The 11,772-nt window shown below is 53.1% G+C and overlaps 2 protein-coding genes across 3 annotated transcripts in view; both read right to left on the bottom strand.

Annotated features, from left to right (window-relative positions):
• Positions 1-49: 49 nt before the first annotated feature.
• GMPPB (GDP-mannose pyrophosphorylase B) lies at positions 50-2,472 on the bottom strand. The gene is made up of 9 exons (XM_055558346.1): positions 2,122-2,472; positions 1,926-2,006; positions 1,787-1,835; positions 1,509-1,651; positions 1,140-1,298; positions 976-1,054; positions 774-901; positions 508-690; positions 50-430 (listed from the first exon to the last, which is right to left on the bottom strand). The coding sequence occupies exons 1-9, from the start codon at positions 2,248-2,250 to the stop codon at positions 299-301; spliced, it is 1,083 nt and encodes a 360-aa protein (XP_055414321.1). The 5' UTR covers positions 2,251-2,472; the 3' UTR covers positions 50-298.
• Positions 2,473-2,814: 342 nt separating this feature from the next.
• Positions 2,815-11,772, bottom strand: part of IP6K1 (inositol hexakisphosphate kinase 1) — a 37,679-nt gene continuing 28,721 nt past the window's right edge. For both annotated transcript variants that reach the window (XM_055558345.1, XM_055558344.1), the window contains 4 exons: positions 11,163-11,373; positions 9,241-9,422; positions 6,928-7,103; positions 2,815-6,380 (listed from right to left, as the gene is read on the bottom strand). In XM_055558345.1, coding sequence (XP_055414320.1) covers positions 5,847-6,380; positions 6,928-7,103; positions 9,241-9,422; positions 11,163-11,373 — 1,103 coding nt within the window. In that variant the 3' untranslated portion in view covers positions 2,815-5,846. The remainder of the gene's footprint in view (positions 6,381-6,927; positions 7,104-9,240; positions 9,423-11,162; positions 11,374-11,772) is intronic.

The raw sequence follows: 11,772 nt of genomic DNA, 5'->3' as shown, positions 1-11,772 counted from the left end.
AGGCCCAGCTGTGCCCTATTTGTGCCTCAGCTTGATTTTCAGTCAGGGCCGCGGTGAGCATTAAATTATTATTCCATACAGTCCCGGCCCAGTTGTTCTTAAGGGAGTGGCCTTTGTGGGGTATGTCCAACAAGGATCTTGCCCGATTATGTCCATGGGAGAAGGCAGGTATCTGGCAACTTCAGTCTTATCCAGTCCTCCCCAGTCATATGGCAATGAGTCCAGGGCCTTTGGACGCGTCAAGCCAGTGTTCCCCTTGTCACTGGGGAAATGGGCTCGACCGGCCCCGCAGCACCCCTCACATGATGATGCGCGGCTCCGGCACCGACTCACCAATAGACTTGTGGGGCAACACGCTGGCCCCGTTGAGGTAGAGCTCGTCGTTGACGATGACATCCTCGCCCAGCACTGTCACATTCTCCATGCGCACCTGCGGGGAGGAGGCGGGCACGGCAGTGAGGCAAAGGTGGTCCCCACCCTCCCCACCGAGCCCAGCCCAGAGCTTACCCACTGGCCCACGCGGCAGCGCCAGCCCACGATACAAGACTCCAGCCAGGAGTGGGAGCGGATGTGGGCGTCTCGCAGCACGGTGCACCGCCGAATGCACACGCCATCCTCCACCACCACACCGGGACCCAGACTCACATTGGGGCCGATGCTGCAGTTCTCACCAATACGGGCACTTGGGTCCTGAGGACAGCGGGGAAAACCCAAGTGGGCCACCTGTCCTCCTGGATGGAGGAGACAGATTATGGGCTGGGCAAGGGCCTCACCACCAGCACGTTGCCCACAATGCCAGGGCCTGAGCACAGCTGCTCAGGATGCTTCTGTCGCAGTGACTGTAGGAAGAGGCACATGCCAGTGAGGAAATCCTTGGGCTGCCCGATGTCCATCCAGAAGCCTGCAGGGGGAGAATGCATCAGGGGGCTCAGCCCAGCCACAGACCACCCCCACCCGGTGGCCTCCCTGCCTCACCCTGCAACTCCATGGCATAGAGCTGCCCTTCCTTGGCCATGACAGGGAAGATCTCCTTCTCAATGGATGTGGGCTGCAGCTGTGAGAGTGGGCAGCTCGTGAGCAGGGTCATGGCAGTGGTGGCCTGTCCTACCCAGCCCACCCAGCAGCTGGCTTCTACACACCTGGATGCGCCGTAGCACTGAAGGACTCAGGATGTACATGCCTGCATTGATCTTGTTGGACACAAACACCTGCGGCTTCTCCACGAACCGGTGAATGCGGCCTGTGTCTGCCTCACACACCACCACACCGTACTTAGAGGGTTCCTCCACTTTGGTCACCTGAGTGCAGGGGGACTTCAGGCCTAGTCCAGTACTCCTGAGCCTTGATGTACATGCTGTCCTAAATTTCCCACGCTTTGTCCCCAATGCTTAAAGGCACAAACTGCACAGCTCTACACCCACACCACCACCGGGTAGTTCAAGGCTGCAGAGTGGGAGACACTGGGCATGAGGACATGAGTATCAGAGAAAGAAAACGTGCTATCTTACCACAATGGAGCCCTCCTGACCGTGGTGCCGGTGGAATTGCACCATGGCTTCGAAGGGGAAATCGCAGATCACGTCACTGTTGAGGACGAAAAAAGGGTCTGCAGTCTCACAGAGCAAGTCTCGGGCCAGGGCCAGGGGCCCAGCTGGGGGAAACGGAGGCCACCATCATCTTGAGGGTCTGAGCCCCTGGAACCAGGCTCAGCAATCCCCATCCAAGCTTAATCTTGCCCTTTCCTGGCCCTAAACCCTCTCCAAGGGATCTTGCTGTCTCTCCTGACCTGTCCCCAGAGGCTCCTCTTCGTGGGACATGGAGATTCGGATTCCTAGCTGGAAGGGAGAAACGCCCCGTCAGTTTCCTCTCATCAGAGTGAAGAGCAGGGACCAAGGGAAAGGGCCAAAAGTCAGTGAGTGCCTCACCTTTTGCTCCTGCGCTTTCATTTCCTTCTCCAACACCTGAGACATATAACTCACGGCCAGAATCACGTGGTCCACGCCGGCCTGGGGGACAGAACAGCGCCCGCCGCCAGGCAGGCTCAGCCGAAGGCACGGACGTCCCCGATGCCCAATCCCTGGCCAATCCCACGACCTACCAAGACCCCGACCCGGGCCTTACCGCAGCCAGCGCCTCCACTTGATGCAGCAAGATGGGCTTATTGCAGAAGTCCACCAGCGGCTTCGGGATGCTTAGCGTCAGCGGCCGCAGACGCGTCCCATAACCGCCCACCAAAATCAGTGCCTTCATTGCACCTGTGGGCGGCCGAAGAGTGAGTCCGAGGCTCCGAGGTGTCCACGGCCCGCCTAGCGGAACCCTGCCGCACACTCCCGCCGCCGTGCCCTTCACTAGCCAGACTGATCAACTGTGACTCTGCCCTGTCCGCCCAGTCCGCGATAACGTTAGCTCGGCGGCCACAGCAAACGGGAACGCTACGCCGGAGAAGAGAGCTTCGGGCTCCTACCTCCGGCTGGCGGCGGGCGGGAAGTGACGTGATGCTCGGGCAGACCAATCAGCTGTGGTATACGTGGCACGCCGTCCACGTAGGCGCGCCGGGACGCGAGGCTCCGACAGACGCAGCCAATGAGAGCCGAGCGCGCCGGGCTGCCATGGGAACCGGGACCCGGACCTGCGGGTCAGCTAGCCATTGGCGGATCCAAAAGAGGAGCTGGCGCCAAGGGCGAGGCTTCCTTTGCGCCGCGCCCCGGCAGATTCCGGCACCACCCCGCCTGACCGGAAAAAAGGGGCAGGGCCGGGTCTGATCAGGCAAGACTCCCGGAGTACGCGGATTTTCTCCCAAGACACGGACACGCGTCAGTTTCTAGCGGATTTATTTTGACATACACGACCTCAGACACAAGCGGGGCGTGTCTGATCAGGCTGGGCCTGATCAGGCAAGACTCCCGGAGTACGCGGATTTTCTCCAAGACACGGACACGCGTCAGTTTCTAGCGGATTTATTTTGACATACACGACCTCAGACACAAGCGGGGCGGGCAGCGCTAGGTGTACAGAAAGGGTGGACTCGGCGCGAGGCCTGACCACTCCCTCCCCTGCACGCAAGTTCCCGAGAAAACGCAACCGCGCCCGGACGTGACCGGAGCCACGTGTCATATCCGGGCGCAGGGCTTGGACGGCGTGGACAGGCTTAGGCAGCTTCCAGGAAAGTGGAGCAGAGAGCGGTCCTCCGGACAAGGCCCTGGAGTTCCCCGAGAAGCAAAGGAACCAGGCCCTACCCATGGTTCTCCCCCAAATTTTCCCCATTAAAACATTTTTTAAATCGGTACAAACGAAACCAAATTGAACAGTTTTAAAGTTCAAAGCAATCTGCATCTAGGAGTGTGCATGTGACCAGATAAGAGCAAGGGAGCAGAGGATACCGAACAAGCCCAGGCCTTTGGCCCCTTAGGAGAATCCCCACGCCCACTGCACAGGCCCGGATGTGAGGGAGGGGTGGGGTCCCTGGCAAGTTGCTACACTGGTCCCCTTCCTCTTTAAGCACCGCCCATCCCACCCCGCTAGGGGGCTGGTGTCGACTTGGCCCACGGAAGCACTATACAGAGGGGTCACTTGGACACCCCAACCCGTGATCCCGTCTTGCACTTTGGTCCCAAGTTGGGGCTGGGAAGGCAGGGCCTGGCAGGGACAGGGCTCTCTGGCACGGAGCAGGGCAAAATAGTGGCAAAGAGCGAGTGCAGACACACATGCCTGCCACCCGTTAGATAACAGGGCTGTGTCTTGCAAATGTTCAAAAGTGCCGAAAAGAAGGGACCCTGCCCTGGGAAAGCAGCAGCAAATACCAGCCCTGCTGTTTTAGTGCCAGGAAAATACTGAATATAAGTGGGTGTAACCTCTCTCACAATGAAGAGCAGAATGGGGCAGCAAATCCCACAATACACTACTTCAGGAAGCACGGCACATCCCCACACTAGGGACGTGCCATCAAGTGGGTCCCGAGTGGGCCCAGACCCTTTGGTTTAGCCTCGGCCTTGCCAGGAAATAACCAGCCACGCTAAGGAAGAGCTACTGCCCCCATGGCTGAAGCCACAGAATAGTACATGAGAGAAGATGCTCTTTACTGACCAGAAACAGACAAGCTGCTCCTCCTGGCCCCCAGGAATGGGAACCTGCCCACCCAATGGCACCAGGGTCAGAGGGCCGAGAGAGATGGGATCCCATCGTGGAGCCCATTTAAGCTGTGTGAGGCCGCATCTCTAAGGAGCAGGAAAGTAGTCCATCAGTTACCGAGGCCTCTCTCAGACTCAGGCTGGCAGGCTTACCATTAATGCCGTAACAGGGACATGCTAGCAGTGACAATGACAGTGGCCCTGGACTCAGAGGGGAGGCCACTAACCTCGGCAACAGCTAGGGGAGCTCCTGGCCACACCTACTAGAGGTGGCAGGTCTCTGTGCCGTTACAGGCTGGCAGCAAAATCACCGAAACCATCGCCAAGGAAGGGGTCACCCCCCTGAGGTCTTCGCTGTGGTACCGTCGGTGCTGAGTGCTGAGGGGGCCACGCTGCAGGCCCACAGAGACGGTGCTGGGCCAGCAGGGAAACACCTCCTCTGACTCATTCTGCTACCACTTTTAAAAGGTAGCACCTGCTGAGGAAGGGCACAGGGGCAAAAACTCACCTCAGAAATGGGGAAGAGGATCTTCTGCTGAGGGAAGCATGAGGGAAATCAATACTCACTACTGAACAAGGCTATACCCCAGGGAAAAAGATCACAGGGGCTGGCACATGGATGAATGGACAGACGGATGGACCCCAGTACTGGTAAGACAAAACTCTCGTTAGCAGAGTCTGGGCATCTGCACCCAGCGCCCAATGTCCTCAAAAGCAAACAAGCCTAAAGTTCTCCCTCACAAGCCTGGAGCTCCTCACAGTGGGCTGCTGCCTTGAGCTTGGCCTGGGGAGAGGTGAGACCCTGAGCGGACCACAGCCTTTGAGCCCTGGAAGGAGCAGTCTCTCCGAGGCAGCAGAGCTGCCCAAAAAGCCAAAGGAAGCGGATTCCTATCCACAGCCCAGGGGCTGCAAATACTGTCTGGGTCAGAGCCATCAGAGGCCCCAAAGCCTGCTGGGAGGCTGACTCTCCTCAGCACACAGAGCAGGGCCCCCTCCAGTGGGGCAAGAGGGGATGGCCTCCTTAGGCAAGGGATCTTGGTGAGAAAGGCTGGCTGGGGTGTGCAGGCAGGAGTAGGTTCAAGTGCCAAACAGTGCCTGGGGATCCCAGAGCCTGCCCTCTGCCATAGGTGGCTTCAGCACAGCTTCATGAATCTAGCCTCATGCCAAGGTCAGAACCAGGAAGGGTCCAGCTTTGTACAGTTGGCCCCTTGGTGCCCTGGGAACACCTGTCAGAGAGATGGGTAATACCCACAGCACAGGTTACAAAGTCCCCCAAGAGATGGGCACCCAACCCTCTGTGACTGAGGAACCAGGGGTGAATGAACATGGAAGGGCCCTGCGCCAACCCAGGGCTTCACCCTGCTACTAGCAGGACCCTGCAGTCACAGCCCCCAAAGACCTGGGCAAGAGAAACCAAAGTCCAAGGGCAACCTGTCCCCGCTGCCAGGCCCACCAGGGGCACCTCTTCCTTCCTAAGTCCACCTGGACACAGCAGTCAGAGCCGTCGAGCTAGGCAGCCTGGCTGAGAGGACGTGTTCTGCCCTCCGTCACTTTATATATATGGATTCCAGGCTACAGCTAAAAACATTTCTTTTAGTTTACACCAAAGAGAAATATAACCCTTTAAAAGCAAGTCTGTGTGTCCTCACGGCGAGTTGAGAGCAATGGTCCCTGCCTGCGGGTGGAGAGGAACGGGGTCCGGGGGGCCCCGAGCTGGGCCTACTGGTTCTCGTCCCGCATCTGTTCCATGATGCTGATGAGGTTCTCCAGGCCGAACACATAGCCTCGGTCGGGTCCGTCGTGCACTGTGGGGTCATCTCGGAAGCCCTTGAACGTGCTGTGTGCAAAGTCGATCATGCGGACGTCCACCTTGGGCGGAGAGAAGGGGCCCGCCTCCGGGCTGGTGCTGCTGAGGCTGGTGCTAGGGCTACAGGGCGGGGCCACCTCTGGGAGGCTGGTGTCCAGGTGCTTCAGACGCATTTCGGACCTGCGGTCCAGGTAGGACTCAGACCGGCACTCCTTGCCGTCATAGATGACAAGCAGGGAGCTGGAGTAGAAGCGGTAGGAGGCCTGCCGCTCCAGCACGGCCTTCAGGCCCCGCAGTTTGCTCAGGATGGGCTCAAAAAGGTCACGCCGCAGGTCCAGGCCGTTGTGCAGGTACTGATAGAGGGCGTTGCGGAAGCCTTCGATGGAGAGCCCACGGCCATAGTACTTGTTCCTGCAGAGGTAATGCCCCGTGTCCAGCTGGTACACCTAAAACCCCAGGAGACAGGTGGGTGAGTACCAGGGAGGTCTTTAGACCTCACGGGGCCCTGGGCAGGCGCGGTCTGGAAAGTACTTCTGACCAACCTGTGCTTTTCTGCTCCACCCTGCACAGCTGGAGTGAGCAGGCCAAGTTTGCCCTGAGCTTTCCTGTGGTAAAGGCAGGAGAGTGTGGAGACCAGGCCTGCAGGTGTTCCGCCATTACCTGTGGGGATCTCCGGGAGACGAGCTGGACTCAAACTAGGAATATCGATCGTGCTGACAGACGTGAGTCTTAGTTGCCCCAATGTCAAGGCAACAGGCTCTCACAGTGGTTCTGCACTCGAGCCCAGTCCAGGGTCCCCGGTTAAGGACGAGAGGGCTCAGGGAACAAATCTGCAAACAGGCACTCAGCGCCCCCCACCCCAGGGGACTCATCCTCCCAGAGGAGACTCTGGCCCACTGTGGGCCGAGGGGACCCCTGGCATGGACAGCAAGCAGGCACACACACACAACCCCGAACACGCAAGCACCTAGGCTCTCGCCACGGCCGACTCACCTGCATGCCACAGACCCTGACGCCCAGCGTCGCCGACGTACTCTGCTCGCACTTCCGCATTTGCCGCGCAGCCTTCTCAGCGGATGCGTCATCGCCATGCTGCCGGGTGCCCATCTTCAGGTCCAGCACGCAGGGGTACTTGAAGTGGTGCACCACGTTCTCAAGCAGGAGGAACTCTGGGCCGCGGTCAAGGGGAATAACGACCATACTCGCCAGCAGTCCCAGCCAGCAAAGGACAATCCAGTTTTACTCCAAAAGAAAGCACTCCCTGTGCTCGCTTCGGCAGCACATATATTTAAAAAAAAAAAAAAAGAAAGCACTCCCTTCTAATGTAACGTGTGTTCACCTCACAGACTCTCAAATGTGGGTGTCACACAACTGGCTTATTATTTCTTTGAAAACATTTTTATTATGGGAAAACACATACACCATTTACCAGGTTAACCATCTTTAAGTATGCCAACTATCACCACCATGCAATCTCCAAAACCTTTTCATCTTCCCAAACAGAAATTAGAAACTGTTCGGGAGTGTGTGTGTGTGTGTGTGTGTGTGTGTGTACGCACACGCGAACACATGTACACATGTGTATTTCTCCCTTCCCAATAGATAATATTGAAACAATAACTCTTATTCCTCCCCCGCCCCTCATCCCCTGGAAACCACTATTCTACTTTTTGTTGCTATGAATGTGCCCGTCCTAGGTACTTCATATCAGCAGAGTCATAGAATATTTTCCCCTTTATATCTGGCTACTTCACTTAGCAAATTGGTTTCGAGGTTCATCCATACTGTAGCATGTGACAAAATTTCATGCCTTTTATGAATAAATTTTAATCGTATGTATTTGCCACATTTTTTGATGTCATCATTTTAATTTTATTCTTTAGCTCTGTCTTGCAGGCATACAGAAGTAAACCAAAGAAAATTTGGGAGTTTCACATACATCCCTAGCACCATCAATAAACCAAGACCCTGCTCAATCCAGTGCCTCATTCAGTCCTAAAAAGTAAGAAACTTCCTTTGTAGCTCTACTGCAAAAATGACTCAGATTTAACATTCCCAAACAGGAATCTTTAGAAAAATCTGGATTTAAATTTCACTCTTGCCATTTTCTGACTAAACTTCAAGCCATATAGTTAAACTTATCCCTTAGTACCTCCAGGATCTTCTGTTTACATCCAGGACTTCATCTACATCTCCTGTCTGCAATGATCTTAGATAAAGGTACTGGCTTGTCACAGGTCTGCCAATAGTCATCATCGAGGCTCACAGACAAGCCCTCAGTTCCACATTTTGAACTATGGAGCAATCACCTGGTCTTAGAGGGTAAGACCCTCAGCATCACTCTGATGATGAACATTTTCATATCCTCTAACCCTTTAAAGAGTAATGTGAAATTCATTACATGAGGCTTTTAACTAGCCTCATTGCCTGCTATGATTTATAAACAAGCAAGAATAAAACTCGAAGAAGGCTGCAGTGGTATCTCACGATGCCTGGGGCGTAGGACCCTGCCTTTCCACTCACTGGCTCTGGGCATAATACATCCCCCCGTGCTTCCACACACTCATCTATAAATGGGAGTCAGAACAGTTCCTCCCTCAAAAGACAGGAAAACTGAGTAAGTACATATGAAGTGCTCAGCACACTTCCCCTCAGTTTCTCAGTAAGTCTTAGTTATTTATTGTCCACTGTTTCAAAACACTAACCCATTTTAAGAGTTCTCATTTCATAATACTTTTTTTACCTCTGCTATCTTAAAACTATTTTACATTGGTATATTGTTTATCTTTAGAAAAAACACTAAAACACATTTTTTTAAAAAATATCTGCTGGGAGGGGAGAAATACACATGGGTACATGTGTTCATATGCGGATACACACATACACACCCCTGATTCTAGACATGCACTGATAAATATGGTAGCCACTATCCATACCTGCTGACTTAAATGCAGATTTTAATTAAATAAATTAAAAATTGAGTAACTCGGTCACAGCAGCCACATTTCAGTAACAGTATGGCTAATGGCTAGCACAGATTTTAGCACGGGTTCTTCCATCGTCACCGAGTTCTACTGGATAGCACTTTTCTAGACTGCTAAGTTTAAGCTTCAGTCTTACCAGGCCCAAAAGGCAGGGGGGAAAAGAATGACGAAAATATGAAGAAGAGCCTATGGTAAAGGGAGATAAGAACAAAAGACGAGCCCCGGAACAGAGCGGGTGCTGACCATGGTACCGGGAGGCGCCCTGCCATAGAAGCCATGGTCCCAAGTAGCAGCGCTGCAGGAGGAGCAGTGACAAGGATACTGTAGAGCTTTCGGTCCTTGGACTCGGAGCGCATGCGGCTCAGCTGCTGCTTGTGGCAGCGCAGGCTCCAGGGGTTGTGGCTGATCTTCTCAGAACTCAGGCCACTGTTGCCATCTAGCATCTGGAAAGGGACGTCCGAGTGGCTGTGTAGCTCCACCTTTGGACTCTTTGCCTCTTGGGGGCTAAGAAGGAAGAACATATACATTGCTAAGGGGCTCAGATGAGTCATCCTCTGGGGTCTCACTACATAGGGTTGGGGAGCCTGGATCAAGTCTAACGTGCATCCACAGATCTTTCTGAAGGGAGACACATGGCCCCAGGAGCATGGGCCCCTTCGAGTGGGTAAATGGTGTAAGTAGTAAGGGGCGAGAGCGTGCAGCCAGCGCTGCTAAACTGATCTGATCTGATGAGCGAGAAACTGTGTGTTGCCACGTCTAAGAAAAGCCCTAATTCTAAGTCAAGCCACAGAGCAGTCTAGTTACTGATTTTTTTTTTTTTTTTTTTTTGGCCATGCTGCACAGCTTGCAAGATCTTCATTTCCCGGGGCTCGAACTCAGGCCCTCGACAATGAATGTGCCAAGTCATAATCACTGGACTGCCATGGATTCCCTCACTGAAACTTATTTTTGAGTGAGATTAAGTATGTACAAAGTAATTTAATCATATAATTTTGATTTCACTTTGGTTCAAAAAGCTCACATTATTTTTTGTTTACATTAGTTTTATTTATTTATTTTTACAATTCAGTAGTTTGTTTTTTTTTCAAGTAGAGTCACAAGGTTAGAAAACATCACCACTATCTAATTTTTATAAATTTTCATCACGCTCACAACAAATCTTGTCACCATTAGCAGTAGCAACTTCTCATCAACCCTGCCCCCTCAACCCCTGGCATTCACTGACCTACTTTCTGTCTCTTGGACAGAAAAGATGTGGATTTACCGATTCTGAACATTTTAAGTAAATGGAACCATACAATATGTGGTTTTCTGTGACTGGCTTCTTCCACTTGACATATGTTTTCAAGGTTCATTCATAGTGTAGCCTGTGTCAGTATTCCATTCCTTCTCACTGCTGAGTGATATCCAATACCACATTTAATTCATCCACTCATCAACTGATAGACATTCAGGCTGTTTCCAGTTTGGGGCTATTAGGAATAACGCTGCTATAAATATTTGCATACACAGTTTACACATGACTATTTTCCTTCAGTTCTCTTGGGCATATACCTAGGACTGCAGTTGCTGCATTTAACTTTTTGAAAAACTGCCTAAATTGTCTTCCAGAATGCCAGCACTATTTTACATTCCCATCAGCAACTCAGGAGGGTTCCCGTTTCTCCATAACCTCAACAAAACTTTCACTGTCTATCCTTTGGACTGTGGCCACGCTTGTGGGGGTTCACATTTTTTGCATGATATATCAAGATAAATAATTATTTTTCCTGATCTGTAAGAAAATTCAAATTCCAATTCAATACACTGAATTTTAGATGCAGGGCAAGGGTTAATGGTGATATCAGAGTCTCAGAGATCTGACTCCAAAACCCTTAGAGCATGGGCCTGGCTGCACTCACTGCCTCTGGGCTCTGCGGTCGGGCCAGTGCATCCACCTCTGCCTTGGGAAGCAAGACATAACAAAGCTGGAAGAAAACAACAGCGTGTTCTTGCTTCCAAAGAGCTGAGAGAACTCCATTCTCTCTCTCGACCAGTACAGCCAAACTCAGAAGCGGGTTTCACTGGAGCGATGGAACACGCGGGCGGCAGATGGCACGATGGGGTGAACCTGTGAACATCAGCCATTGTCCCTCCACCTTGAGCCCTGCTTCCCCGTGACGCATCAGGACACTAGAGATACGCTGAGTATCTGTGCTCATAGCACCAGACGTGAACTGCCAGCCCTGCTCACCACCCCCTTACCTCTCCGAGGTTTCGAGGGGCAGGCTGGCTTTCTCCTCCTTGTGGTCACTGCCACTGCCCGACCGGTGCAGGCTCCGGCGGGAGTGCTTGCGCCGAGGCTGCTCCCGCTCCGGTGTGTCATCCGGCTCCACGGTCTCACTTTCCACGTACGGGTAGGCCACCAAGTTGATGTAACCGTCACTGTCCCCCTCGAAACAGACGGATACCACTCCTATTGGGGAAAAAGAGGCAGCCAGTCAACAAATGTCCACCGAGGCTGGGTCCATTCAGCACAGATTGCTGGCCCTTGCTGGCCCTCCACACACAGTCATCACCTGCCCTGAAGCCACTGTAGGGACAATGAGTGGCGGGCATCTTTCCAGAACATACCTCACCACTCATTCCTCATCCTTAGTCCACCATTCACCTTTGATTTTGGATCAATTCATTTTTACTTCCCATCCTCTTATCTCTCTTGCTTTCAACTATTGCCTGCTGTACCATTCAGAAGAACTGCATCTTCCCACTGACACATCCACACCAACATAATCTAACCTCCACTTACTGAGCCCTACACTGCTGTCATCTCCTCTGTCTTCTAGATCCGGTTTCCTTCTGCCTGACAGTGTCA

Source organism: Bubalus kerabau, chromosome 20 (assembly GCF_029407905.1).
Source record: "Bubalus kerabau isolate K-KA32 ecotype Philippines breed swamp buffalo chromosome 20, PCC_UOA_SB_1v2, whole genome shotgun sequence".
In the NCBI taxonomy this organism is placed as follows: Eukaryota; Metazoa; Chordata; class Mammalia; order Artiodactyla; family Bovidae; genus Bubalus; species Bubalus kerabau.
This window is presented reverse-complemented; position numbering and strand designations above follow the sequence as displayed.

Coding starts and splice junctions, on each gene's coding strand:
- GMPPB (XM_055558346.1), bottom strand. CDS start 2,250: ATGAAGGCACTGATTTTGGTGGGCGGTTATGGGACGCGTCTGCGGCCG. Junction 691..773: donor TTGTGGGCAACGTGCTGGTG/GTGAGGCCCTTG, acceptor CGCTGTCCTCAG/GACCCAAGTGCCCGTATTGG. Junction 431..507: donor GCTGCCGCGTGGGCCAGTGG/GTAAGCTCTGGG, acceptor TCCTCCCCGCAG/GTGCGCATGGAGAATGTGAC.